Below are 27,776 nucleotides of genomic sequence, written 5' to 3' on the forward strand. Positions count from 1 at the left end.
TGCTCGTATTGAGAAAATGATGGATATAACTGAGGAAGAACAATTTGTGCACACGCAAAAAACTTATCCCCATAAAATATAGTAACACTTACAAAGATCCCAACTTCAGAACTAAAATACCGAGCAGTGAAACAATAGTGCACATAATATCATGTAAAACACCGTGTAGATAAAGAATCATGGTAAATTCTACAATTACTGAAATACACAGGACTACTCTCTTATGAAAATGTACACAAACTGATTTGTCAAGAAAAGAAAATGTACACAAACTGATCTGTCAAGTTAGAAAAGCTTCTTCATCAGTGTAGAAAATTTCAAAGCTCAAAAGGCCAAAACCCAAAATTATGTGCTTAATCATTTTCTTATAGTACGAAGTAGATAAAACCTCTTTAAGTTTAAGTATTTGTCGACTAAGTTTCAAAACCCTAAATATTCAGCTCTAAGATACTATAAACTGATAAAAGTTCCAAATTGATTAAATTACGAACCGATCATTTTGCTGTGGAGTTTTAATACTCACAACTCTAATCACCACTTCCATCGAGCTGTCCCTGAGAGAGGAGGTGTGCCATATATTGCTGCAACCAACATTGATAAACAGAACCATCAAACGTCACAATTTTCAGTATATATTATGTAACTTAAAAGTAAAAAACCACAGTAAGACATTATTCCGCAAATGAAAGCCAAAACAAAAGGGAAGCACCAAGCAAATCCTCATGTTGTCAGTAATGTTACTTAAAACTTCGACTCCACTAATATAGTGTTAACCGAAATGACTCCAGTCAAACAAAAGTGCTCACATAATTATTAAATAACAAAGACCCCATTCAGAGCTCTGAATAACAAAGACCCCATTCAGAGCTCTGAAAGAAGATTATTCATTTAGTCTTACGGTCTTTGCCATCTTGATGAAATCATGCTTTGTCCAAATAATTCAAATGTGGCTACCAAGTTCATCCCCAGAATCCTTGATTATGTAAAACTTACTGTTCTCAAACATATATATACACTAGTCATTACCTGCATGCCTAAGTAGCACAGCATAAGCATCATTTATACTTGCATGGATTCTCCCTGCTACAAGTTGGACATGTAAACTGACCTCATTTCAGAAAAAAGAAAAGAAACCAATCAAGTAGGCATCCCAGAGGAGCTCATCACTGATTTTTTCAGTCCAGACCTACCTTGCATTAGTTCAGATCCTCACCAATTTCAATTCTATCCTGAATCCAAATCTAAGTTCCACTATTCTAATAGGACATTTGTCGGATTATCTTAACATGGCCATTTTACAAGATCAATTAGCTAATGCATATTTCTTAAGTCTAAGATGTAGAAGAGATGGTGCTGCTCTTATATTTGCTGAAAAGAAAAACAAAGATTTATACTTACAGCGTGGTATGCATAAGGTGGTTTTCCTTGGCGATCGAAGTGTTTAGCCATGATAGCAAACTCTATGGGACCCCACTCTTCCAGTTCAAAACAATTGCCAAGAGCAGATTTATATAACTGAAAAACAAACAAAATAAATTTTTAGGAATCAGAGAGAAAGAAAAAAATTACAAATAAATAAGCAGTTGCCAATCATACCTTAGCGGTGTCAGTTAGTAGTTCTGTCCCCGCGGGATAAGATGCATAAAACTGGTCAACTCTAGGGACACCTGCCCTTGTCCTGCAAAAGAGAAACTCCAGATGATAAACACCTAGAAACTCATGAAGAACTCTCTCTTCACACTAAAACAAAGTAATCAAAAACCAGAATCACTCACGTGTTGCTTGTGTATGCATAAGTCAAAACGGAAACGAAGCAATAGAATCCAGTGTAGGATACAACTCTTCTGAATTTCTGAATCTTAAGAATAGCTTTCAAATTTTCATAAAGATCCATGGCTGATCATGAGCTGCACAACGGATCAGAAGATTTCAAAATTAGTATTCAAACAAATGCCACAAAGGGTCACGTTTCGAATCATAACCACATGTTGTTTACAGGGCCGGCCCTGAGGCAAGTTTAGCAAGACTTTGTCTTGGGGCAGCACAGCATGTTAGGGCAACAGATTAGGGATATTTCAAATTGATTCAAGTTTAAGCCTAGCGAAACTAGAGTAATTTTCGGCTCATTCTAACAACTTGTCTGGTCATCTGCCAGCTTCATTGTTGACATCTGGATTAGTATATTATATGAATCTCCATAGTAATTTCCTCAGTGGATTAATCAATCTTAATTGGACAAAATCTCTCTTACTGTCGAAAACTAAGAAATTTAGGACTGTGCCAGAACTACCTTAACTCTCTACTCCCTGATACCTTCAAGAACCTCCATTCCCTTTTCTTCGTAGCACTCTTCAATGCTAACCTTTATAATATTTCTTCCACTCTTGAGGTTTTCCAAGAATGTCGGAACCTGAAGCCGGTAAATTAGAAAGTTTAAGATCTGTCCAGGAACAGCTTTAGTGGGTTCATTCCAAACTGGTTGAGCCGTCTTAAATTTCTCAGCAGCTCACTCTCTCTTTCTCACTTTGATAACAGTGGATTTGTTTTCTTTTGGTTTTACTATGAATTTCAAAGTTTGAGCTCCAAGTGAAAATAAAACACTGCATTAGTACCAGTGGCGAATTCAAGTGTGGGCACGCCTAGGCACGTAGCCATATGGAATTTTCCTAAAAAAAACTATACCTGTTTATATTCCTCCTTATATTTGGCCTAAGCATTCCTAAGAAAAACTATTTTTTGTTATTCTGGCGAGTCTATTTAGATTTCCCTACCGTTTTTCTCTATCTTTTAGCTAGCAACTAAGTAACTAACGCGTATTTACCTCCTAGACTAATTTTTCTTTGCTGCAAAATAAGTAAAGTCTTAAAGACTACTAGGATTCCCTAGTTTTATCGTTTGCACAAATAGTCATACTGTGTGTTTGTCTTTTCGAATCTAAAATTAATCAGGAAGATTTGAGAGTATATATACAAAACAGATACAATCAAAAGGTTTTTCAAGAGAATCAAAAGAGGTGAACACCATCCTTTTCTGCTTCATATAAATAAAATCTTATTTGACTAACTCAATTTTAAGATTTATCTGGTGTTGAGCTTAGGATACTAGAAAGATCAACTTAAAAGCTATATAATTGACATGCGATCAAGCTATGCGTTTTTGGGTTGAAAGTTATATGGTGAGGATTTTTAAAAAATGGTTGAGACAAAAAGAAACGACAGAGTACCCATTGGTGTTTGTCTCTGGCGTTAGTGACTTAGTGTTATTCTTACGGGTAGCTACCATGCCTACTCCAATAAAAAGGTATTTACCAGTATAAAATTACGCAGACTTGACTATACAGCTGAGTGTAAATTCTTTGAAACAGACTTTAAAAACATACATCACGACCAATTTTACTGGTTAAAGGAGACGACAACTGAGATTTTTCCAGCAAAATCAAAGGGCGGCCCTGGTTGTATGTAAGTTCAACACCCCTTTCAACTGAGCACAGGATAATTTTTACTATGAGGCATTTCATCGAACACTGGACTAGCATTGTGCAAAAATGTTCAAATGTTCCAAATTTAGGTCAAATTTCAGCAGAACACAGGAGGAATAATATCCAATAGAGAGAGAGACTAACCTTTGATTCACGGAGTGGGAGTTTGTAAGTAGAAAACCAGACCTCCACGTTTCCCCAATTTACTTGAAAAAAAAAAAGGAACTGAGAGATATATGGGAGGAGAGAAAGCTGCCACCGTTTGAGACATAAAAAGACTCGGAGGATGAAAATATGCGAGGTGGATGACGGCCAACAGAAAGGAATGTATCTATTAGTTTCTGCAGGTCAATGAACAACAGTAGCTTTCATAGCTCAGTTGGTTAGAGCACCCGTTTAGTAAGCGGGAGGTCTTGAGTTCAACTCTCAATGAAAGCATTTTTTTGCTTTGTCATTTTTTAATTTTTGGTACGGACAGTTTCTGATAATGTCGCACGAAGGGGTCAGTCTCTTTTGCAAAAGAATGAAATGATTGATGATTTATTTATTTTTTAACAAGAAAGATAATTCATTTCATTTAATATCACTATTACTTCTGTATGGCATGGTACCAAAATGAATTTGTCACGGCTGAACTCGATAATTTTGGGCCGGAAAAATGAAAACCAAGAGAAATACTCTATTACGTATTGCTAAAGTTTCCTAGTTTTTCCAGGAACCATAATATTGGGCATACCAAAATCTTCCAAGGCATACTGAATGAAGACAAAAAAGGTTGTGAAATAGCAAAATCAGATAATCCCTTAACCCAAATTTTTTTTAATGGCAAATCTGCCCTTTACGTATTAGTGTTGATAATCTTGATTAGTGATTAAATATTTTGTTTAGTGATTAAAATAATTTTCAGAATTATAAGAGTTGTTTAGATGAAAAATTTGAGGAAAAAAAATCAAAGTTTTGGTTTGGTTAAGAAGGAGAGAAAGAGAAGGAGAAAGTGAGAAAATTCTAATTCTTGATTCAATGGAGGATGAGGAGGGTCATATATCATCTAAAAAACCTAGGAAAATGCACATCAACTACACCAATGATTCCCAAACCATTGGAGGATGAAAAGGTTCGACTTACATTTATGAGCCGAACCGATCCCTTTATGAACAGTTCGGCTAGCTGAAACTGTTTAGGTATGCGCCGAACATTTGCTAGACACTAGTTCGGCTTGTATAAAATTTTCCTAGAAAGCCGAACCTATTCCTGAGAGTTCTGGAATAAAAAATGTTAATGGTTCGGCTTATATAATGAAAATCGTATCAGCCGAACTGTTCATATACACTTTCAGGCTAAAAATTTGAAGAACCGTTCGGCTTAAAAAACAACAACATTATGCGCCGAACTTAGGTTCGGCTCACAATCAACTATATTATGCGCCGAACCTAGGTTCGGCTCACAACTCACCTAAATTATGCGCTGAACCTTGATCTGAAACCTGGATATTGACAACTAATGAACAGTTCGGCAAGCTGAAAGTGTTATTGTTATGAGCCGAACCAACTAGTTCGGCTTGTTTAAAAATATCATATGAGCCAAACCTAGTCCCGTGTGATCTAGAAGAAAAATTATGTGAGGTTCGGCTCATAGATGTAAGCCGAACTGTTCATCAATGGGTTGGTTCGGCTCATAGATGTAAGCCGAACCTTTTCCTGAGAGTTCAGGAATAAAAAATGTTAATGGTTCAGCTTATATAATGAAAATCGTAGATTTTAACTCACTAAAATCAAGTAGATTTTATCTTCATCTTCAAGAGAATGAAAATACGAAAATAACGCAAAAAGAATGAGGTCATTCCGACATTGGACGAAGAAGTTATGATCAAAACAAGATCGAAAGAATTCAGTCTACAGCGGGAAGTTCGGCTGATAACTCATCAACACGAGTCAGCCGAACCTAAAGCCTATAAATCAATATTTTCGAAGTGTTTAAGGGTGTATAGGTCATTGCATACCCATTAGACACCCCTTATCAATACACCCTGGTTAGGAAAATGACTTTGTATGCCTATAAAGTTTTTGGTATGCCCATATTATGGTTCTTTTCCAGTTGTTAAGGTGTACACGGCAATACATTCACAAAAAAATCATAATATAATAGGTAACAAGAGTTAAGAAAAAGAAAGAATAGCATTAACCATTAAATAGCAAAAACGTTATTAGCATAATAACCGAAGTGCTAAAACCTAAGTAAAACAGACAATTACTAGTATTGTCCCTTCTTCATGCATGCACATGTAAAGCTGCTAGTTCAAGCGTTCATGCCGATAATGGTATATGAAATATAAGTCAATAGAACGAAATCCTGAACATCTTTTTCCGCAGGAGAAATCATTCCAGCTTGAAACTCATCTTTGCAACTCTGTCCAGCGTCCATAGCATTATAGATCTGTTGATTAGCACCTGCCAAATCCCTACCTTTATAAGCACTGATTGCACCTTGAACACTACGAACAACAGTCTTATAATTATTCTGACAAGATACCAAGGCTCCTCTAACATCTGGAGACACCTTTCCACCACCATTCAAAATAGTATTGATGAGAGAAGTCACAGAAGCAGCTTTGCGTAAAGCTAACTCGATTGATATTTCACCAATACCATAAATATTGGAAGATCTACTTTTAGGGTTGGCTGCAAGAGATGTGGAGCAAAATCCATAAGTAACACTCGGATTACTTCCTGATGCCTTTCTTCATACATCATTTACTACATCAGCAGTTACTCCATGAAAGCTGAGAACAACTAAAAGGACGAGAATTGAAGACGTGAATTGATTCATCTTTTTGAATAGTTTGAAAAATGGTTTTTCTTTTCTTCTGGTGTGAAAAACTTTGAGCGTTTTCATTCATATATATATAGGTATATTTCTTGGATTGGAAGGCGGTTATATAATTTTCTATCAATAAATGTATTTATTATATTATTTTTAAATGAAATGTGTTCATAAGTATAGAAATCAATCCTTAAAATCGGCAACGAATTATTTTCCTAAGCATATGAAACGGCAAGTTAATTTGTGATTTTGTGTAGATATTATGCTTATATTAGTTAATATATCAAAAAAAGTTAATAAATCGACAATATTTTCTGAAAATGCCGAATATCCTCATTGGTAGGTATATCTTTGGGCTGTAATTGTTGTATACTGTGATCATATATCGGGTATTTTTGGGTTGTAATTATGTAAACAGTATAATATAACACAATAATTTAACAGTAGAATATTATTTTTTGAAAAAATATGACTTTAAACAGAAACTAGACACAATTTTGAAACATTCAAAAATGGAATAGAGGACAATCTTTTCCAAATTGAAATGGAGGGAATATTATATATACCCATACCAAAAACATTAACCAAGTAGTCGAGGAACAATGAGCTTTGGTATTGGTACATTCGATTGACACCGCGTTAGCCATTGGTACCTGGGTCCTGGACTGACAGTTGATCATCCATTACTTTGTTTGACTTGACACCCTGTTAAAACAACCAGCTAAATTGTTAACAAGCAAAGGAACAAGCTTTTGGACAGATTGCAACTCCCTTAAAAGACTAAGCATGGAGCGGGTTCAACAGGGAAACCAAACCAAACCCAGACGCTAATAGAGAGAGGCTCAAAATGATTTGGGTTTCAACTCAACTTTCTTGTCTGGACTCGAAATGATTTGGATTTCAACTTTCTTGTCCAGATGGCGTTCAAAATTTAGTTTGGAGTACAAACAATTTGGGGGGTTGTGAAGGCTCATCTCTATCAATGAGTGTTCCTCCTATTGGGCAGAAGAAGTGTACAATTTTTATTTTTGACAGAGATTCAGCACTCTTAATTTTAATATTAATCCTCTTATTCAGAACAGAAATCAAAATATATAAAATACTCAGTATATTCAAAATCTGCTAATCCAAAACTAAAATCAGAGAAAACAGAGAAAAAATCCCAATGACTCGCAACATCTATGCTTTCACTCGTCCAAAGTACTTGTTCTTTTCTTCTGTAGTCTGGAACCGTCCATGGCCGAACTTTGAGGAAGTGTCGATGAACTTGAGCTTAATCTCTTCCATTGCCAGCCTAGATGTCTGCTTGAGAAGTGATTGTCTTAGTGTGACAACACGCTTCTTGGGCCCAACACAGCAACCTTTAATCAGCAGATAGTCTTCATTCACAATACCATAATGAGGGAAACCACCCATGGGAGTAATATCCTTCTCAGTCCTGATTAGTGAGAAAAAATCAGTAGGAAGGTCAGCAACAAAGTAAGGATGGGTGAATCAACCACCAAAAATAAACCAAACTAGGAAACAGAAACTATATCAGATAGATGTCACTTTACCTATCAAACTCAGTGAGTGCTGTGTGAGACTCCTGGCCAACCTTTCCAAGCCTGTAAATCTTTTTGTTCATTTCAGTCCTGTGGTGGTATCCGTTTTGACCAGCCCTAGCAACTGTGTAGGAAACCCTAGCAGGATGCCAAGCACCAATACAAGCAACCTTACGCAAACCTCTGTGAGTCTTACGAGGAAGACGAGTAACACCCCATCGAGTAACCACACCTTCATAACCCTTACCCTTTGTCACACCAATTATATCAATCATCTCGTCCTTCTGAAATATGGCATCGACGGGAACCTGTTTCTCGAAAAAGCCATATGCAAAGTCAACCTTTTGAGCAATATCTCCACCATTTACTTGGATCTCCATCAGATGGGCTTTCTTTTGCTTCAACCCCTTCATCTTTCGAATCTACAAACAGACAACAGACAAATGGCTCAGCAAAAATCTAACGAAGTCAACAAGCCAAATGAATTCCGAATAAATGGTCACCTATATCAAAACAAAAAAGAAAAAACATATGATGTGCGTGGAGTTTCCCGGATAACATGGTATGAAGAGCCATGAATCAGAATGGCCACAATTAGGTATAGCAACCCAAGCCATTATCTCAAGAAGAACCAGTCAACCTTCCCGAATTGGTAATGTGTGCAATTGTTGATAATCAAAATGACTGGAATGTACAGCTTTAGACGAAATAAAATACCTGGGTATGAGCCAAGACACGAATCACAGTACAGTACTTCTTCAGTTTTTCCAACTGAGACTGGATATCCTTCTTCCCTTCCTCGGTTTCATATTTCTTGGAGTACTTGACAAATGCCTTCTTCTTGGACTTGGCAAAATTCTTGTAAAATCGCCTCTTCACTTCCTCATTAAGATGCTGAGCCCACACAGTCCCTAGTGAACGCAAGCCTCGGGGTGTTTTAATATATCCAACAACTCCAACTACAACCATAGGTGGTGTTTCTATGATTGTCACTGCTTCACATGTCTCCTTCTTATGCAGTTCTGTAAAAAGGAAGCAACTAGGTAAATACAACTGGGTTCGATTTAAATATGAAACACTAATGAAATATAAGAGTTATTATAAAATGGAAGAAAAAAAACTCACTTGATCCAGGTTTTTCAACCTCTCGAACAATGTGAGTCATCCCAGCCTTGTATCCTAGAAATGCAGTCAATCTACATGGCTTTGATGGATCATCCTTGGGGAAGGACTTAACTGCACAAACATCATCGAACTGTGAGGAATAGCAACAATGCAAGTAATGAACATAGATAAGCATATAAGCATAAGGTTGCCACTACAAACAGTATTGTTTCTTAAAGCTCTTTTTAAAACTCTCTTGGCAACAAGACAGAATCAAGTGTGAATTATTGCAAGAACATTGCAAGAACAAATGCATCAAAGCATTAACAAGCATGGAAACTAAATCAAATTGCAAGGTTGACAAGCTACTCAATTTCAAGACCGCACTGAACAAAATAAAGATTAGGGAGAACAAAAACCTTTTCCTCTGTGGCGTGCAGCCCTTTTCCTAGGAAGAAATCCCAACGAACCATGTCTTGGGTGCTCAAACTTTCGGTGAGACATCTGCAGAGCATGTTTATTTTAACATAGGGATCTTGTTTCTTAAAACCATATATAAATATACTTGACCACAAAATAATATCATAACATACAAGTAGTTGCAAAACATAATGCAAAGGCAGATGTATCATCAATCATAGATCATATTTTTACTATTGATCCTATTTACTACAACATGGTTTTACATTGTCCAACAAGAATCGATAAACAGTTCAAATTCATTCAATTTAAGTTGTAAACTAACCAGATGTTCAAAAAACATTCTTCACTAACCGGCTTCAATTTAAGTTATAAACCAACCGGATGAATTCGATAAAACTCATTATTCAAAACCAAACTGAGTAATTAAGATCAAATATTGTTCAACCAACATTGTTCACAACCAGCTTCAATTTAAGTTACAAACTAAGACAGACCTAATTAAATCAATACCAAACTAAGTAATTAAGATCAAGTCTACGATGTATATTTGAAATAATAAGATCTAAAGATCCTAAACAAAAAGAAAACACAACCAATTCCACCTAAAACACATTGATTGCTAAAGCAAGCTACAAGAGCAGATAATCAAAATTAAATCCAGTATCCCCGTTTATCTAACAATCATAAATCACATTTTCCTTTTCATACCAATAGAAACTACAAAATAGTTTTCAAATTCCCCAACAAATATTGACACACGGTTCAAATCAAATAGAGTTTAAACAACATTCTTAACTAAGTAAGAAACCTTCATTATTTATAAATTCTTCTTAGAATACGTATAGAAAAAAAAATTATAATCAATTGAATCAAAAACAGCGTAGAAAACATATAGATGTAACATCCAAATCTAATAAGTAACTACAAATGCTCCTGTACCAAAGGCCTATGGAACAAAAGAGTACCAATTCTCAGGCTAATTTGTTTATCTTTCACATAATGGTTTATGCGAAAAGTAGCCCTTTTGAGATTCAAGCCTTGATTACGTTCATAAAATTGTTTTCAGGAGTACATTTAAGTCACTACCAGATAAATAGATTACATCTAAATGCTTTCAAAAACGATTTTTACAGAGACTAATTTGAAAACATAAGAAAAAACAGAGATTCATACTAAACAATCAGTTTCATATGACTAATCAAATCAAAACAATAGAGTTAGGCAATAGATTGATATTACCTCGTGAGTGGAATGAGAAACAACTAATCTGCGGCGACGAAGAAAAACAATGGCAGCCTCTCTCAAAGCCAAGAGTCGTGATGTGAAGTGTTAATTCCCGATAGATTATAAATATAACTCAACGGTTCAGATGAGGTTTGGGTACAAGATATGATAAACCTCTACTGTTGGATTTGTAATGAAAACCCTAATGATGTGTGCTATCTTCTTACGAAACCCTAGTTTTGCAGTTTTCATTCGGCTAGAATATATAGATAAGAGTCTGGTGTTATTGGGTAGGCCTTGTCTATAAATATAGGTACAATGATCCAGCCCGTTATAATGTAGTGGGCTGATCTGGACTGCAGTAAACTTGGACAAGCAGTAGCTCAATATGCTGAAAAGTCAGATGCTTGCTGCATTGGAAGCGATTACGTAGGGAGTGGAGCATCAAGTTCAGAATCTGCAGCTAGAAGAGGATTATCTTAATGTGCTGAATGTGATTAACGGTAAGATTGGATCTGCGAAATGGACAATATATAATATTATTCGTGACTGTTTAGATTTGTTTAAATGTTTTAATAAGTGGGAATGTTGTTATATCCCAAGAGAAATCAATGAAGTTGCGCATCTTTCAGCAGATGCTGCAAAGTCGAGTGAAAACTCAATTTTTTGGAATGAGGATCTACCTTTATTGCTGTCATCTCTCACATCAGAAAAATTAGATATATCTCATTAATTCATTAATGAAAATTCTCCTTTCTTAATGTTTTTTTAAAAAAAAGGCAAGATGTTTGGGCAACATCACCAGTTAATTTGCGTGTAGAAAAATAAGGCTAGCTACTAGGGGTGTCCACGGTCATGAGACGACCAAATACCGAGAGTAAATCCTGAATAAATTGTTCTTTTAAGTGTTCAAGCGCAACAGAAGACCAAAATTTGGCCAGGCACAAGTATAATGGACCCCTGGAATTGAGCGTTGATTTAAGTTGCGTCTGACAATTGGGCGCAAGTATAACGAAAGTTTGATTCGGACGTTGATAAAATATACGCCTATGTGAGATGCAATTTCTACTTGTGTTTAATATGGGGCGAAAATTTAGAGTATGTCCATCTAACAGACGTTCATATTATGCATACGCACGATGATGATTGGGGGAAAAGTTAATGGGTCCACCTGGGTGTTGAGCATTGCATACCTGTAGATGGTGAAATTTGGATAAGGGGAGAAAGTTTTATTTCATAGACCATAGGACAAAACTCAACTCTCTCACGAAAGATTAAGCCCTTGGCCCTCAAGGCACCCATAACCACAATTTCTAGTATATGTCCCCGCGAGACACTGCCGGTCTGGATGTCGTGATTCCTAATGCACATCATCGACGAGATACTGCTGGTCACGTAGGTTCTGTAGAGCCTAAACATCCCCGACAAACTTATGAACTAGAACAGCCAACATTCCAGCATGTCTTCGCAAGGCGCAGCTGTTTGTGATGCCATGATTCCTAGTATACATCCTCGACGAGATAGTGTTGGTCATGTAGGCTCTGTAGATGCGTGCAAATGTTCCCGGTGGACTTATGACCCAGAGCGGAGACATACATGTCTCATATAAGCGAGGCTCACCCTATTTGAGATCAATGATTGATTCCTAGTACGTCATCACGAGATACACTGGTCATGTCTACTGTAGGCTCTGACTCGACTTATTGAGGCTTCCGAATAATTCCTAGGACATCCCCGCGAGATACGTTGGTCATTCTGCCTCTGGGCCCTTTCGATAGACTCCTAGAAAATCCTTCCAAGATACGCTGGTCAAAGACAAGTAAGCCAAAGTCTCATAGAGACATTATCAGGCGTGCAAACCTTCCTTTCTGTCGCAAACATGTCCCGGCTAACTTCAGAGATATTGAATCACGTCGGCCAAGTCTCAGACAGCCTTATCCATGTGGGCCAAATCTCAGATAACCTCATGCACGCCATCCAAACCTCAGATGGCCTCATCCAAACTAAGTCATCTCGTCTGAAGAATCTTATACAATTGTAAGACTCAAAAACAAGCCTCACCTAGGGCTCAAGCATATTTCTTAGCGTCTCAAACACACTCACGGCTAGTAAATTGGGATTGAAATTTACATGTCTATCCAAAAACGTGGATAAGCTCCCTTGAGCTTCGCATGCTCAACAAAGGGACCCACAAGCAATAATACAGTCTCCATGTGACATATGTGACCTTCCATGGGAAGAGGGAGCTTAACCTCAGCTTTTCTAAAACTCTACACATGATTTCTGAGACATTCTATGTCTTTTCACATGACTCATCCTAGTTATTCTCACAATCAGAGAATACCTCTCTATCTTGGCCAACTGGGCTAAAGAGAATATTCCTCTCTCTCAACACATCATTGGAAAGGCTAACTCAACTTCACACAAATGGGGGATATCAACTAGGGTTTTGGTCTGGCGGTCTACGACACGTGTGAGAAATACCTTGCCTATTTCTCACTGTAGAAGAGAGTAAAGGCGGTGGAATAACGAGATAAACTCAACCTAGTTTATCTCTATCTATTCCTGTAGAGACGGGAGAAGTGCTCCACCTACAAGCAATCCTTATATTCACTGACTTGATATTGGAGAATTCAATTATAAATAGTGAAAAAGCGTGGGTATAACAACCGCACCCAATAATTCGTTCGACAATCTGTATAGACTAAACTCCTACTTAATTCCGAGAGTACCAACTTAAAAGCGAGACTCTCAATCAAGAATTAAATCAAAGAGTTTATATCTGTTTTTTTCAATACAATCAGCAAATCAAACGGATAGAAATCTGCGAGCCTGATTGATATGAGAAATAACTTGGACGGTACCAAAAACCAACGCCCAAGTGTCAATCAAGTTATATCCAATAAACAAGGTCGGAATTATCAACTGATTGAACTGTGCACTACCTGTGATATTTCAATATAAAAATATAATACGAAAAATAAATAACACAGAAACCAGAAGTTTTGTTAATGAGGAAACCACAGATGCAGAAAAACCCTGGGACCTAGTCCAGATTTGAACACCAAACTGTATTAAGCCGCTACAGAATCTAGCTTACTACAGGTTAACTTCGGACTGGAATGTAGTTGAGCCCTAAACAAGTTTCACACCGGTTAAGGTACAGTCGCGTTCCTTACGCCTCTAGAACCACGTCGGATTCTACGCACTTGATTTCTTTAGCTGGTCCCACCCACAACTAAGAGTTGTTACGATCCAAAGTCGAAGACTTATAAACAAATATGTCTCCCACAGACATGTTTATTATTTGTTCGGTTTTTGTTTCGTCTTTTGATAAAATCAAGGTGAACAGTAACCAATTAATAATTCGGTCTTATAATCCCGAAGAGCATCCTAGAAATATCAATCACCTCACAATAACCCAACTGATTAACAATAAAAGTTATTGAGGAATCATAAGAGTTGAGACTAAGAACTGTTGTGATTACTTTTTATATCTTACCTAATGGAGATAAATCTCGAGTAAATCTTAGAGAAGATAGAACTCAATATGATAGACCAAGTAAGATCAGAATACACAACTACATAGAAAATAGTTGGAACCGGGTTCACGGATCCCAATGAAGTCTTCAAGTCGTTAACCTATAATGGTTTTAGGAAAAACCTAGGTTAAATCAGAATCAACTCTAGTACGCAGCTAATTTAACCTATAATGGTTTCAGGTTGCTTTCAATTAAAGCTAAGATAGCTTAGTAACAAAGCATTCAATATTCACCGTTAGATGAAAACCTAATTTAAGATTCAAGCTAAGTCTGATTAAAATAAAACAATCAATCTCCACCGCTAGATGGTCTTAGCTTGTTACAATCAAATGAAATATACCTTCATTTAGATATGGGTAACCATATCAAAACGTGTATATTGAATTGGCTCAATAATAGTTAACCGAAGTTATCCATACGAACACTTTTGTCTTAGCCGTATTCATCTAAGACTTCTAGATCAAATATGAAGATCAATCAATCATGAAAGATAATCAAATGAATCTAATTGTTTTTAGAGCTGTTCAATTGTTCACTATCTCATAGAAATATATATGAACAAATTGAATCGAAATCGGTTTGATTTGTAATCGTACAAAGTACTTATACAAGTATCAATTCATGAACATTAAACCAAGGTTTGCAAAGATTGCATTCCTTAGATCATAAATATTGTTTTATTTCATGAGTATGAGAATCATACATGACCCATTCTAGAACTTTACCACTTTGTTCGCCAACCAGGGTACGCGAACAGCAGCTCCGGACCTTGGTATGTCAAGCCGTTCGCAAACCCGGTTCACAAACAGCCGTCGCGGACCCAACTCAGATAAACCCGTTTGCATACTAGGTACGCAAACAAGAGTCCCGGACCTGAATCATCACAATATAGTTCGCATACTAGGTATGCTTACCATGTTGTATCCAGACATGGGTAAACGTTCCAAACTCTCATTTCAATTATTGAAACATACTTGGAAGACGACAATGGTTGTCTCACAAAAACCATTAGCTTAAAATAATTTTCAAACGATCAAATGATCAACACGAAACTTCCCAAGCTAACATCAAATTATTGTCTCATACAAATCATATAAGATGTTCAAGGTAATTTTCACATGATCATCTTTTGACTTATATTTAGTTTCCAACAAATAAATTGTTTCCAACTAAACTCGTCAAGAATATGATGAACACAGCTAAATAAAAAAGCTTCTAACACATATTTTGAGAAAAAGATAAGCGAGATAAACTCGGCTCAAACTATCAAATGTGTATAATGTAAAAATCTATATAGCTATACGACTTAGTCTCATTAGAAGATAAAATAGAATAGACTTCTGAGTGATAGATAAGTTTTAGTCTCCACATACCTTTTGTTGATGAAGTTCCTCCAAGCTCCTCAGTAGATCTTCGTCTTCAATTGGTGAACGTCGTGAAGTCTAAAGCTAAACTACACATTCTTTCCTAATCCGAAACATAGCTATAAGTAGACTAGAAATCAAGTATATAGTTTTGATCAACTAAGCTTGACAAATAATCTTGAGATAGAAACGCTTGTGAGTTCGACCGAGCAGTGCTCTAACAATCTCCCCCTTTGTCAATTTTAGTAACAAAACTATCAATACATATGGATTACAAAATAAATAAAATTTGTAGCTTGTCATCCATCATGCTTGATTTCCTTGGCTCTTAAACATTCCCTGAATTCTTCGCTACTCCAAGTACTTCAGTGATTCTGAAAGTGTTCAACTCAGCATCATTGTTGTTGAAGATCCGTAGCCATAACAATAAAACAAACAGATGTTCTCAATAATTGTTGTTGAAGATCCGTAGCCATAACAATCAAAGTTCAATTGTATCACAACTTTGAAATAATACTATGGTGATATGTATCACTCCCCCTTAGTCAATACTTCATCTTACAATGAAAACCGCTCCTCTTTACATAGTGATCCGTAAACCATATGTATGTAGTGTGAATTACCAAATAATTCTCCCCCTTTTTGTCAATATAAATTGGCAAAGGTACAAAAAATACGGGATTATAATGACATTTTCAGAAAGATACTTCATGACTAAAAGAGAACATATCAACTTTGTTTCGGTGATTTCACATAGTCGAAACTTAGTGTATTCATCAAGGAGTTTATAAAGATACAAGATAACTCCTACAATATTCCATAGCCGTATTCCCCACAAAGATATGGTAATTAAGCACGAGTTCAATTAAGAACTCTCCCCTATTTGATTTCATTCCCAAGAGAACAACATGAGCGACCTTACTTTTACGAGAAAATAAGGATTTCTTTGGACGTTAACAAATCACATGGATTTGTATCCAATAAACTCAAATAAATTAACCACAATAGACCTTATTGATTAATTAAATCAGAAACGCTCAACATGAGACAATTTACGGTACCATACAATACTTTCACATAAAAGCGGATCAGGGAAAGATCAATACTGCGGAATTTTCAAAAGTTCATTCTATCTTTCATCAATATTTGTGTAATGACGCAATAGGCTTATATTTTGAACATATATGAGATAAGCATGGTTCACGAACGTAAACACATATATATCTCATAAGCAATTGCAATATATGAAATCAAAAAGATTAAATACTGCAAAAATCATCTTCTAAATAACTTTAGAATTTAAATAAATAAATCTAAAAACACTGCAAGATCAAAATCGTTGAAATAACTATGTGTAATCACAAATAATGTTATTCCAAACCCTAGTTATCCTTCTTAAACATAAGAATAAATTCTTATAAGAAGTTTCCTAGACATTAAGATTCAGACTACTTTGTAGCTTCATACCTCTCCATGACTCCATAATAAAAGGTATCGTTGATATCCTTTATTCTTTTGACTGTAGAAATTCCGTGTTCATGATTTAGAACATTCACCTTTTAATCAAAAATGCGATCAAGTTGCCTAGCCTTGATGCAATCAGAGATAAGTTTCTTATTGTTTCGTATCAAGACTTTTTGATTTTCAAGGATTTTGGACTAACCATCAGCTAGCTGATTTATTTGCAGTTGAAGATTTGCAAATTCGACCTTTGATTCATTCTGAAAATGAGTTAAATCCTTGACAGATTCAACAATCCAGGAGTTGTACTCTTTTCTTGCAATCATCTTTTTCAAAACAAGTTTTTGAACGGAGATGCATCCTTTGATGTCTTATTCCATATCAAGATTCACCACTTCCTGAGATCTTGAAGAGTTCTCCATATTTTTTTATAGGTGAAAAAGTGGGGGTCTAACAACCTCACCCAATATTTCGCTTAACAATCTGTATGGACTAACTCCAATATACTTTTAAGAGAAACAACTAGACAGCCAGACTCAATCTTAATAAAAAGTATATCAAAGAGTTGTATCTCAATTTCTCGATTCAATACTTACTCAAGCAAATAGAAATTTGCGAGTCTAATTGAATACAAGAGAAATTAACTTGAACGGTACCAAAGACCAATGTTCAAGGATCAGTCAATTTCAATCAACAACCAAAGTTGGATTTACCAATTGATCGATTCAACGCACAACCTGTGATATTTCAATTATATAACAAAATACAATGCGGAAAAGAAATAACAGACACACCAGAAGTTTTGTTAACGAGGAAACCGAAAATGCAGAAAAACCCCGGGACCTAGTCCAGATTGAACACACGATGTATTAAGCCGCTACAGACACTATCCTACTACAAACTAACTTCGGTCTGGACTGTAGTTGAACCCCAATCAATCTCACACTGATCCAAGGTACAGTTGCGCTCCTTACGTCTCTGATCCTAGCAAGATACTACGCACTTGATTCCCTTAGTTGATCTTACCCACAACTAAGAGTTTATACGACCCAAAGTTGAAGACTTTAATAACCAAATCTGTATCACACAAAAAAGTATACAGTAATAGATAAATCTGTCTCCCACAAAAATACCTACAAGTTTTGTTCCATATTTTGATAAATCAAGGTGAACATGAACCAATTGATATACCAGACTTATATTCCCGAAGAAGAGCCTAGAAATATCAATCACCTCACAATAATCTTAATCGACTAGCGAAACAAGATATTGTGGAATCACAAACGATGAGACGAAGGTGTTTGTGACTACTTTTCTATCTTGCCTATTAGAGAAATTAATCTCAAGACAATTTTACAATTGTACTCGTACGATAGAAACAGCAAGATCAGATCACGCAACTACATAGAAAATAGTTGGGTCTAGCTTCACAATCCCAATGAAGTCTTCAACTCGTTAACCGACAAGGTCCCGATGGAAATCTAAGATATATTCGTATATCCTAGACTTATTCTCTTGTTCACGAACATATATATATTATAAACCTCTTGAGATCCGCTTTAGAGAATAAATATTACGAGAATCCCATATCCTAGACTTAGACCAACCAGACTTATTCTCATAACCACTGGGAACGTGTACATAAGTGGTGTAAGGAGTTGCACCATTATGATGAACACTACTCTGGTGAGCATCTTTAGATGAACAATCTTGGAAACCCTTTTTATGAGAATTCTGGTTCTCTGCAGGAATGTTATTCATTATAGATGTCGTCAGATTATTTACTATGTCGAAGCAGATTTAGAATATCAAAAATTTCTTTCTTTCTAGCAAAAAAATGTAGAACATTATGATTCTTTTTCCCGCAAAATGAACAGATTCGTGGATAAGAAACCTTAACGAGGAAACCTCAAATGCAGAAAAACTCCGGGACCTAGTCCAGATTTGAACACCACACTATATTAAGCCCCTACAGTCACTAGCCTACTACCAATGAACTTCGGACTGGACTGTAATTGAACCCTAATCAATCTCACACTGATTAAAGGAGAATCGACTCTAGCTTATGAAACTCGTATCACACAGGAGGTGTGGGGATTAGGTTTCCCAGTTACTAGAGTTCTCCTTTATATAGTTTTTCAAATCAGGGTTTGCAATCTAAGTTACCTTGGTGTTGATGGTGGTTTTTAGCTTAGGGTCAAAATCGTAAAATTGTACATCTGACATGACGTCACTATGACCATTAGCACATTTATTAAATCAATCAGCATGCCTACGTAAGAATTATCGGGGTACCCTTTTTTTTTACATGGGTCATGTTCCACGGCAGAACCCTTAACACTGACTGACATCATCTATACCAAACCATAATTCTCATGCTACCGCGCCAAGGCATGCCAACCATGCCAGCCGCACCACTGTGCCAACGGTAGACCATGCCAGCCACATCTCCGCGCCAAGGAATGCCAACCATGCCAGCCGCACCACTGTTCCAATGACATACCATGCCAGCCACATCTCCGCGCCAAGGCATGCCAGCCATGCCAGTTGCACCACCGCGCCAATGACATGCCATGCCAGCCGCACCTCCTCGCCAAGGCATGTCAACCATGCCAGCCGCACCTCCGCGCCAAGGCATGTCAACCATGCCAGTCGCACCTCCGCGCCAAGGAATGCCAACCATGCCAGCCGCACCACTGCGCCAATGGCATGCCATGCCAACCGCACCACATGTGCAAATGGCATGCCAACCACCTTGCCGCGCCATACCATGCCGGCCTTTCCTATGCGGCTACCAAAACGAAGGTGTGCGATGATCAACGACGACCCTTCCATCTTAGATGCAAATCTTAGTCGTCCAAGGTCGCCAAACAACGCATGGTAACCTTTGGCCCAAAATCCTAGTTTTGGCCACGCCAAACCGCGCGAAGGCATGCCATGCCACATGTGCCAATGGCATGCCAACCACCTTGTCGCGCCATACCATGTCGGCCTTCCCTATGCGACTACCATAACGAAGGCGTGCGATGATCAACGACCACCCTTCCATCTTAGATGCAAATCTTAGCCGTCCAAGGTCTCCAAACAACGTATGGTAACCTTTGGCCCAAAAACCTGGTTTTGGCCACGCCAAACCGCGCCAAGGCATGCCATGCCACATGTGCCAATGTCATGCCAACAACCTTGCCACGCCATACCATGCCGGCCTTCCCTATGAGGCTACCAAAACGAAGGCGTGCGATGATCAACGACCACCCTTTCATCTTAGGTGCAAATCTTAGCCGTCCAAGGTCGCCAAACAACGCATGGTAACCTTTGGCCCAAAACCATAGTTTTGGCCACGCCAAACCGCGCCAAGGAATGACATGCCATATGTGCCAATGGCATGCAAACCACCTTGTCGCGCCATACCATGCCGGCCTTCCCTATGCGGCTACCAATACGAAGGCGTGCGATGATAAACGGCCACCCTTCCATCTTAGATGCAAATCTTAGCCGCCCAAGGTCGCCAAACAATGCATGGTAACCTTTGGCCCAAAACCCTAGTTTTGGCCACGCCAAACCGTGCCAAGGCATCGCAGCCAATGGCATGCCAACCACCTTGTCGCGCCATACCATGCTGGCCTTCCCTATGCGGCTATCAAAACGAAGGCATGCAACAATCAACGACCACTTTTTCATCTAAGATGCAGATCTTAGCCGTCCAAGGTTACCAGCTAATGCATGACAACCTTTGGCTCTAGTTTGGTCGCGCCTAAACAAAGCCAAAACCCTAACTTTTGGATGCGCCTAAACTAGGCCATATTGAAGCCATACTGATCATGCTTTCATGCCACTGGCTACCAAACGAAGGGTTACAATAATCAACGTCTACCTTTCCTCTTAAGATGCAAAATCTCGACCGTCGAAGGTCACCATCGAGTCGGCAAGTCTCCCAAGCTCAACTTTCCAGACAACAACAACATGCTACATGTTTTTCACGAAAACGCTCGAGACATCAACACATGTCACAAACTGGGGGATGCTCATTGCGTATTAGTTTGGCGGTTTACAACGTGCGGCGTACACCACGCCCGTTATAAGACAGTGTCATAAGGATGAGGCAGTTAGTAAATACAGGGAGTAATGGTGATACGCTTTCTTTTATGGAACATCAATTCCAGGCGTTACCGGTTACTACCTCCTCCCATTTACTCACCCGTTTTCCATTTCTTAATGAGACCAGAGTATGTTTCACTCCGACTAGTATAAATGGGCATTACCTATTTCCACCGAACAATAAGTTCAGGTCAGGAGGATACAATACTCAGAAAATATTTGCTAGATTTCCATCTGTTAGCATCCCACTTTCTGATACAAGTCGTGAAACAATTATTCTTCCAGAATCAACTATTCTGGTATAAACACTCTCTTCGCTTCCCTCCCCAAAACCAACCCTTCTCCTTCACTTTGTGACCGAAGCAATTCTGGAACGGTCATTTCTTGGTATAAGCCGGATTTGTACAGATTGATCTCTCGAATCCAAAGTACTCCCTTGCAGTACATTGTTTAGGGTTTAAACTCGTTTCTCACCCACACACCCGAAATTACCAAAATCAGCAGAAATCGTTTTCACCCTCAAACAATTGGCGACCACAGTGGGAGATCAATCTCTCGGTTTCAATATCAACTTCCAAATTTCCGATATCACCTTTCACTTCCAACTCCAACATGATGGAACCCAGATCCGGATCAGCCGCCGAGAACACCAACGCATAATCTGTCCCTAGTGTTAACGCTACTTCCAACGGCATCACTACGCCGCCTAATGACCCCAACAGCACCGAAAGCACTTCTTCAGGTGTAACACCACCAATCACCAGGGCCAGAGCCGCTGCCGCCTCTAATGTTCCTGCGCAACTTGCTAATCCTGGCAGTTTTGAAAGCGCTCCTTCAGGCGTTACGCCGCCAATCACCAGGGCCAGAGCTTACGCTACCGCTCCTAACACTTCTTAAAGCATGACGCCTCCAACCGCCACTAAGACTCCAATTACCCCACCAACGGGACGAAAAACTGGAGGAACCAGAGGAAGCCGACCCTATGTCACCATCACTGATTTGATGGAACGACATGAAGTTCTCTCTAGAGCCCAGACGGACATGGTCTCGACACATCAAGAAGTACTTGTTTTTCTCAAAGCCATGACAGAACGACTTCCGCAGGAGTCACTCCCTCTAGAGCTAATAAGAGACTCCTTCAACACCCCTGGCGCCAGCACCTCGACGGAATGCATATCCGTGGACGAGGAGCTTCGTGCCAGAACCCTATTGGAAAGAAATCAGCCGTCCAATTTTTTCACACGAGAGGATGTGGAGCAACTTCTCCGGAATCGAATCAAGAATGATGAAATAGACATGCATCAGCATCAATCTCCTTACCCACCTGAAATACAAAGAATTACTCTTCCAAGAGGATACTCCTATCCTCAATTCACCTTGTACGATGGAACCAGAAATGCACGTGAGTATGTCTCTCGATTCTTGGAGTCTCTAGGCGAACATGAATACAATCACGTTCTTCGTCTGAGGGAGTTTTCGAAATCGCTTACCGGAAGAGCATACACATGGTACAACATCATCGCGCCAAACAACATCCCCAACTGGGGTGGCATGGTTACCGCATTTTACAAAAAGTACTTCTTTGTGTCTGAACAAGTTACCTTCTCGGACCTAGCAAGGATGTACCAACGGGACAACGAACATCCAAATGATTTTGTCAACAGATTCAGGGTTCAAGCACTAGAATGTCATGACCCAAACGTGACCATACAAAAGCTGGTGAATTCATGCATCAACGGTATGGCTCCCATTTACCGCGCCTTGCTAGAGAACCTGCGTTTCCAGACATTCTTTGAGCTCCATGAAGCTGCCAGGCGATCAGCAACGATAACACCAGCATTATTAGAAAGAGATAGACCAACCAGAGCCGAAGACGTGTGTGAAACTCGCGGGAATAGACGTCTCATCAACAAGCAGTACAACACTGGTCCCTCCTATGTGAGTGTAGTAAACGAGGGAGGGAAAAAGAAGGCCCCAGTTGCAGACCAGCAGCCTAAACGCGAAGCACCATCACGACGAGCAACTCCACCACGGAAGGCCGCCGCTAAAGCTCCCATGCGTCATCACGAAGCTGAAGGAAATTCCCTGGATTTCCCGTGTCCCATTGAGGAGGTGATCGATCTCTTATAAGCATGGATTCAAGATGATGTTATCATACTACCATCTCCCAGACGCCCAACGACTGAGACCGAGATGGCAAACCCCAAATACTACCACTACCACAGATTTGTTCATCACCCAACCAGTGATTGCAACAGACTAAAACATATTTTCAAAGAAAAGATAGGCAGGGGAACTTCAACTAGGAAACGAGGGAGTACATCGAGACCCACTTCCGCTGAGAATTGTGGAGTCTCTGGGGACTCCATGCACGAGACTGTACGATCCATGATGCAACACGTATGCGAAATTCTCTACCTTTCCAAGGTAAAGACACAAGATATCTTCACGACTCTCAATCGTGTCGTGTCGGGCAAACTACTTTTTTCCCATTACGGAAGCCACGCCAAGAGCCCAATCTCTCTCAGGAAGCGGAATCGAAAAATACAACTGGGGACTGCTGACCACGTCCTATTTAAAAGGTATTAAATTCGACAACACGCTAATATACGCGGCCTCTGACTTCAACATTGTTACCTTCAAGACTCTGAAAGCTACGGTATTTATGAAACAAGAGGCTACCCATTCCCCATCCGTGATTGAGAGCCCTGGAGGGGAAGCCTTGAAAGCATACGGCTACATTAACCTCGAGATCAGGATGGGAGACGCTATAACACATATCAAATTCCACATTGTCAAAGAACTAGGTTACGACATGATATTAGGGCACTTGTGGGTACTCGACAACAAGACGAAATTGGGAACATCCCCTCTACTGATGTCAACGCCCGAAAGAATCTCCAACAAACCGTCCCACCTGCTGCCGCATCGACGAGCTACCGATGGAACCCGATAACCTAGAGAAGACCCGTTGGCGCTAACTTATAGGTTTCAAACGCAAGTAAGTTTGGCCGAACGATCTTCTCTACAACCAGTCATTTCTTCTCCTATTCCGTCATGGGGACTCAGCGCGATTACCGACGCGGACGTTGTCAAGAGATGTGAGTGGGGTGCTGGGCCATTCAAACGCTTTGCAAAGAATTTGGAATCTACAATTGAAACCAACGAGGCCAGGATTCAAGCGGTTACACAACACCCGAACTCGTTTCAAATCGGAGATATGGTGGTCAAAGCAAACTCATTTCAAGTCGGGAAGATGACGGTGAAGATACCTGTTCGGACCGATTCACCCAAGGAAAAAGAAGACGGGCCATATCTGGTGGCAGACGTCCTTCTGGGGGGTTACTGCAAGCTCATCAACACAAATAAGCTGGGAGGTGTGATAATTCACTCACGATGGCTCAAACCCTTCAATCCCTAAAACGATGTACTACTCTCTTCCAGCACTCTCCCTTTAGTATTTTCTTCAGCAATTTCTCCTTTCACTTGATATTTATATTTCCCTGAGATGAATGCACCGTTTGTCTTCTTCATTAGGGTTTCGTTTTTTATTCAAAAGCATATCTTTCTTTCCGAATGAGTTTTTCGAATCTCAGAAGAAAAAAAAAATACACCAAATAAATCCCAAATCATGGAGAAGCCATTAACCATCCAATCACAACCAGAAACATCAACCCATTCTAATGGAAGACTTGGGTCTTTCAAAATGAGAAGTTTTATTCAAAGATAGAACCGCAAGCGGGATGCTAATTGAAGAAACCCTAACTTCTCCACGAATACAAGGAAGGTAAACAAAAAAGTCTGCAAAACATCAGGACAACTAAGCGACGAAGAGAAACAATAAAAAGGGAGAAGCTAGTAATTGAAAGTTAATGCGCGAATCACTAATGCCTCGGTCAGAGTTCTTTCAAACACTTTCCCCAACAGTCTTTCGGGCAGCGAAGATTCCATCCGGAAGCCACATCAATAATAGCAGTCTCAACATTCCACCTGGAAGTCGTCTCAGCAGCAACAACATCCGTCTCTTTACCGACATCCGCCTCGAAAACCGACCCAGCATATGCCACCACGACTTCCCCAATGTCACAGATAACAGTTTCATTGTCTACTCCGAAAGTTGTTTCAGTTTCATCGACAGTAGCATCATCATCTTCCTAGGAAGTCTTATCAGCGACCTTTCGAGAAGAATTTCCCGATTCATTTTACATCAGAACCAAGGGTTATGACACCGTCCTGGACAGGGGAGCTACGTTGATTTTCCCCTAAAAATTTAACAAAATCGTTCTTTCGCCGTTTCAACTGAGAAGCAAACTGCCTCGCCCTAACAGTGGGTCGTGAAGAGGTTTTTGTTGCACCAAAGCCTCCCAACACACTGGGATGCTTCGCTGCCTTACCGTTCTTCCTCCAAAGATATGTCCCGAATAATTTCGCCAGCTTCACGGAACAGAGATTCAATTTTATTCAACGCCTCCCCATGAGAAGAAGACTGGTTTTCGCCGATTCCAAAGTTTATCCCCAAAGAGTTTGAGGCACGTCTGTCACTGGAAGATCTCATTATGCGCTACAAAACCAGAGAAAGGATAGAGGATAGACACGACTTCAGGACAACCTGTGCGAATGAAGGATTCAAGCTCATCTCTTATATCCAGCAGAGCGATGAGGTCCCAAAAAGGAAAGCCTCCTACTAGCCGCGGATTGAGGCGTGACATCAGATTCTAATGAAACCGTTTTCTACCAGCGAACATGAGGAAATGCCTGGACGTGAGGTGAATTAGGGTTTGGTGAAAAACGTGGAAGTAAATGTTTAAGACACGCTTGCCCACGTTGTTACTTCTCTGTCGCCAGCACCGAGAATTCAAAAAACAAAACCGACAAGGTGACATGAAGAGAAGGAATAACGCTCCCTTTCTACGGGCATAACACTTGCGGGGTTTTGAGTAAGGAAAGTACTTCCTATGTGATTCAAATAAGGAAAGGAGGCAACCATGCCCACAAATACAAGCCACCACTGTGCCAAGCCATCCGCACCATGCTTGCTTTGCCAGAACTGTGCCATGCTTTGGCCCTACCATGCCAAGCCGTCTGCGCACGCCTTGCACCACCATCCACGTCATGCTTGCCACGCCAAGTCATCAACCAAGCCCATTCCCACATTTGCGCCATACCGAGCACAAGCCAACGCAATGCCTGCGGCCGCTTCCAAACCACACCAACACCAACAACTCGCCAAGCCAGCGTCTCGATGTTTCCCAACCCATCCAAGGTGATGCATGACCGACTAAGCCGACGATCTTCATCTCACCACTTCACGGTCTACACCACAAATAGAATCTATGCAAGGCCGCCAAACACGAGGATCATGAAATCTCCTTACCTCTCGAAAAAGGTTAGTCGGACCTTCCTGACCATCTTTTCATGACCCGTCGTTTCGATTTTTGTCCTCGCCTGTCACCATCTTATGCTTACCTCGCAACGATGCTCATGTTCCAAGCTAAGCATGAGACTTAATGTTGATGGTGGTTTTTAGCTTAGGGACAAAATCGTAAAATTATACATCTGACATGACGTCACTATGACCATTAACACATTTATTGAATCAATCAGCATGCCTACGTAAGAATTACCGGGGTACCCTTTTTTTTACATGGGTCATGTTCGACGGCAGAACCCTTAACACTGACTGACATCATCTATGCCAAACCCTAATTCTCATGCTACCGTGCCAAGGCATGCCAACCATGCCAGCCGCACCAATGTGCCAATAGCATACCATGCCATCCACATCTTCGCGCCAAGGCATGCCAACCATTCCAGCCGCAGCATTGTGCGAATGGCATACCATGCCAGCTACATCTCCGCGCCAAGGCATGCCCACCATGCTAGCCGCACCACCGCGCCAATGGCATGCAATTCCAGCCGCACCACCGCGCCAAGGCATGCCAACCATGCCCGCCGCACCACTGCGCCAATGGCATGCCATGCCAGCCGCACCACATGTGCCAATGACATGCCAACCACCTTGCCGTGCCATACCATGCCAGCCTTCCCTATGCGGCTACCAAAACGAAGGTGTTCGATGATCAACGACCACCCTTCCATCTTAGACTCAAATGTTATCCGTCCAAGGTCACCAAACAACGCATGGTAACCTTTGGCCCAAAACCCTAGTTTTGGCCACGCCAAACCGTGAGAAGGCATGCCGTGCCACATGTGCCAATGGCATGCCAACCACCTTGCCGGGTCATACCATGCCGGCCTTCTCTATGCGGCTACCAATACGAAGGCGTGCGATGATTGATGAGTGCCAAATATTGTATATATTTATCCCTTTTTGTTGGCATTTAACTCATCTTTTGCGCATTAATTCTACATTTTATCCCATATTCTGTATTTTCATTGTTTTCAAGAATAAATATTTTTTCTTACTTAATTTCGCATTTTTAGGTAATAAATAAAGTCTGGATGAATTGCGGAGCGGAATAGAGCAGAAAAGTAGTGAAAAGCCGGGAGGAATTACACAAGGAAGCCGCGAAGAATGTTGTGCACAAGACCAAAAGGGTAGAAATGGGCACAAGAAGGAAGAATTGTTCTTAAAGAAGATATGGGCTTGGCATACCCAAGGCCCAAAACCCTTACCCAAACCCATTTTCTGTAACCAAAACCGCCTCCATCTTCAGCCGTCGGATTGGATCCATCTCATCATCCGATGGTCGCTCCT

The 27,776-nt window shown here is 39.8% G+C and overlaps 2 protein-coding genes and 2 non-coding genes across 5 annotated transcripts; 1 reads left to right on the forward strand and 3 right to left on the reverse strand.

Moving 5' to 3' along the window:
* Positions 1 to 43: 43 nt before the first annotated feature.
* Positions 44 to 3,757, reverse strand: LOC113304558. Of its 2 annotated transcripts, XM_026553699.1 has the most exons (6): positions 3,623 to 3,757; positions 1,776 to 1,907; positions 1,597 to 1,678; positions 1,399 to 1,515; positions 1,027 to 1,083; positions 44 to 581 (listed from the first exon to the last, which is right to left on the reverse strand). In XM_026553699.1, the coding sequence occupies exons 2-5, from the start codon at positions 1,892 to 1,894 to the stop codon at positions 1,060 to 1,062; spliced, it is 342 nt and encodes a 113-aa protein (XP_026409484.1). In that variant the 5' UTR covers positions 1,895 to 1,907; positions 3,623 to 3,757; the 3' UTR covers positions 44 to 581; positions 1,027 to 1,059. The 2 variants fall into 2 exon arrangements, with proteins under 2 accessions (XP_026409484.1, XP_026409483.1); XM_026553698.1 differs by lacking the exon at positions 1,027 to 1,083 and having other exon boundaries at positions 68 to 581.
* Positions 3,758 to 3,842: 85 nt separating this feature from the next.
* Positions 3,843 to 3,916, forward strand: TRNAT-AGU. Its single transcript has one exon. It is a non-coding gene; the product is annotated as a tRNA-Thr (tRNA).
* A 3,414-nt stretch (positions 3,917 to 7,330) lies between these two features.
* On the reverse strand, positions 7,331 to 10,771 carry LOC113306583 (60S ribosomal protein L3-2). The gene is made up of 6 exons (XM_026555515.1): positions 10,609 to 10,771; positions 9,366 to 9,450; positions 8,968 to 9,078; positions 8,560 to 8,864; positions 7,855 to 8,264; positions 7,331 to 7,736 (listed from the first exon to the last, which is right to left on the reverse strand). Exons 2-6 carry the CDS (start codon positions 9,448 to 9,450, stop codon positions 7,478 to 7,480), a joined length of 1,170 nt encoding a protein of 389 aa, XP_026411300.1. The 5' UTR covers positions 10,609 to 10,771; the 3' UTR covers positions 7,331 to 7,477.
* Positions 8,375 to 8,496, reverse strand: LOC113307343. Its single transcript, XR_003339126.1, has one exon. It is a non-coding gene; the product is annotated as a small nucleolar RNA snoR80 (small nucleolar RNA).
* Positions 10,772 to 27,776: the final 17,005 nt, after the last annotated feature.

This window comes from Papaver somniferum, chromosome 8 (genome assembly GCF_003573695.1).
Source record: "Papaver somniferum cultivar HN1 chromosome 8, ASM357369v1, whole genome shotgun sequence".
In the NCBI taxonomy this organism is placed as follows: Eukaryota; Viridiplantae; Streptophyta; class Magnoliopsida; order Ranunculales; family Papaveraceae; genus Papaver; species Papaver somniferum.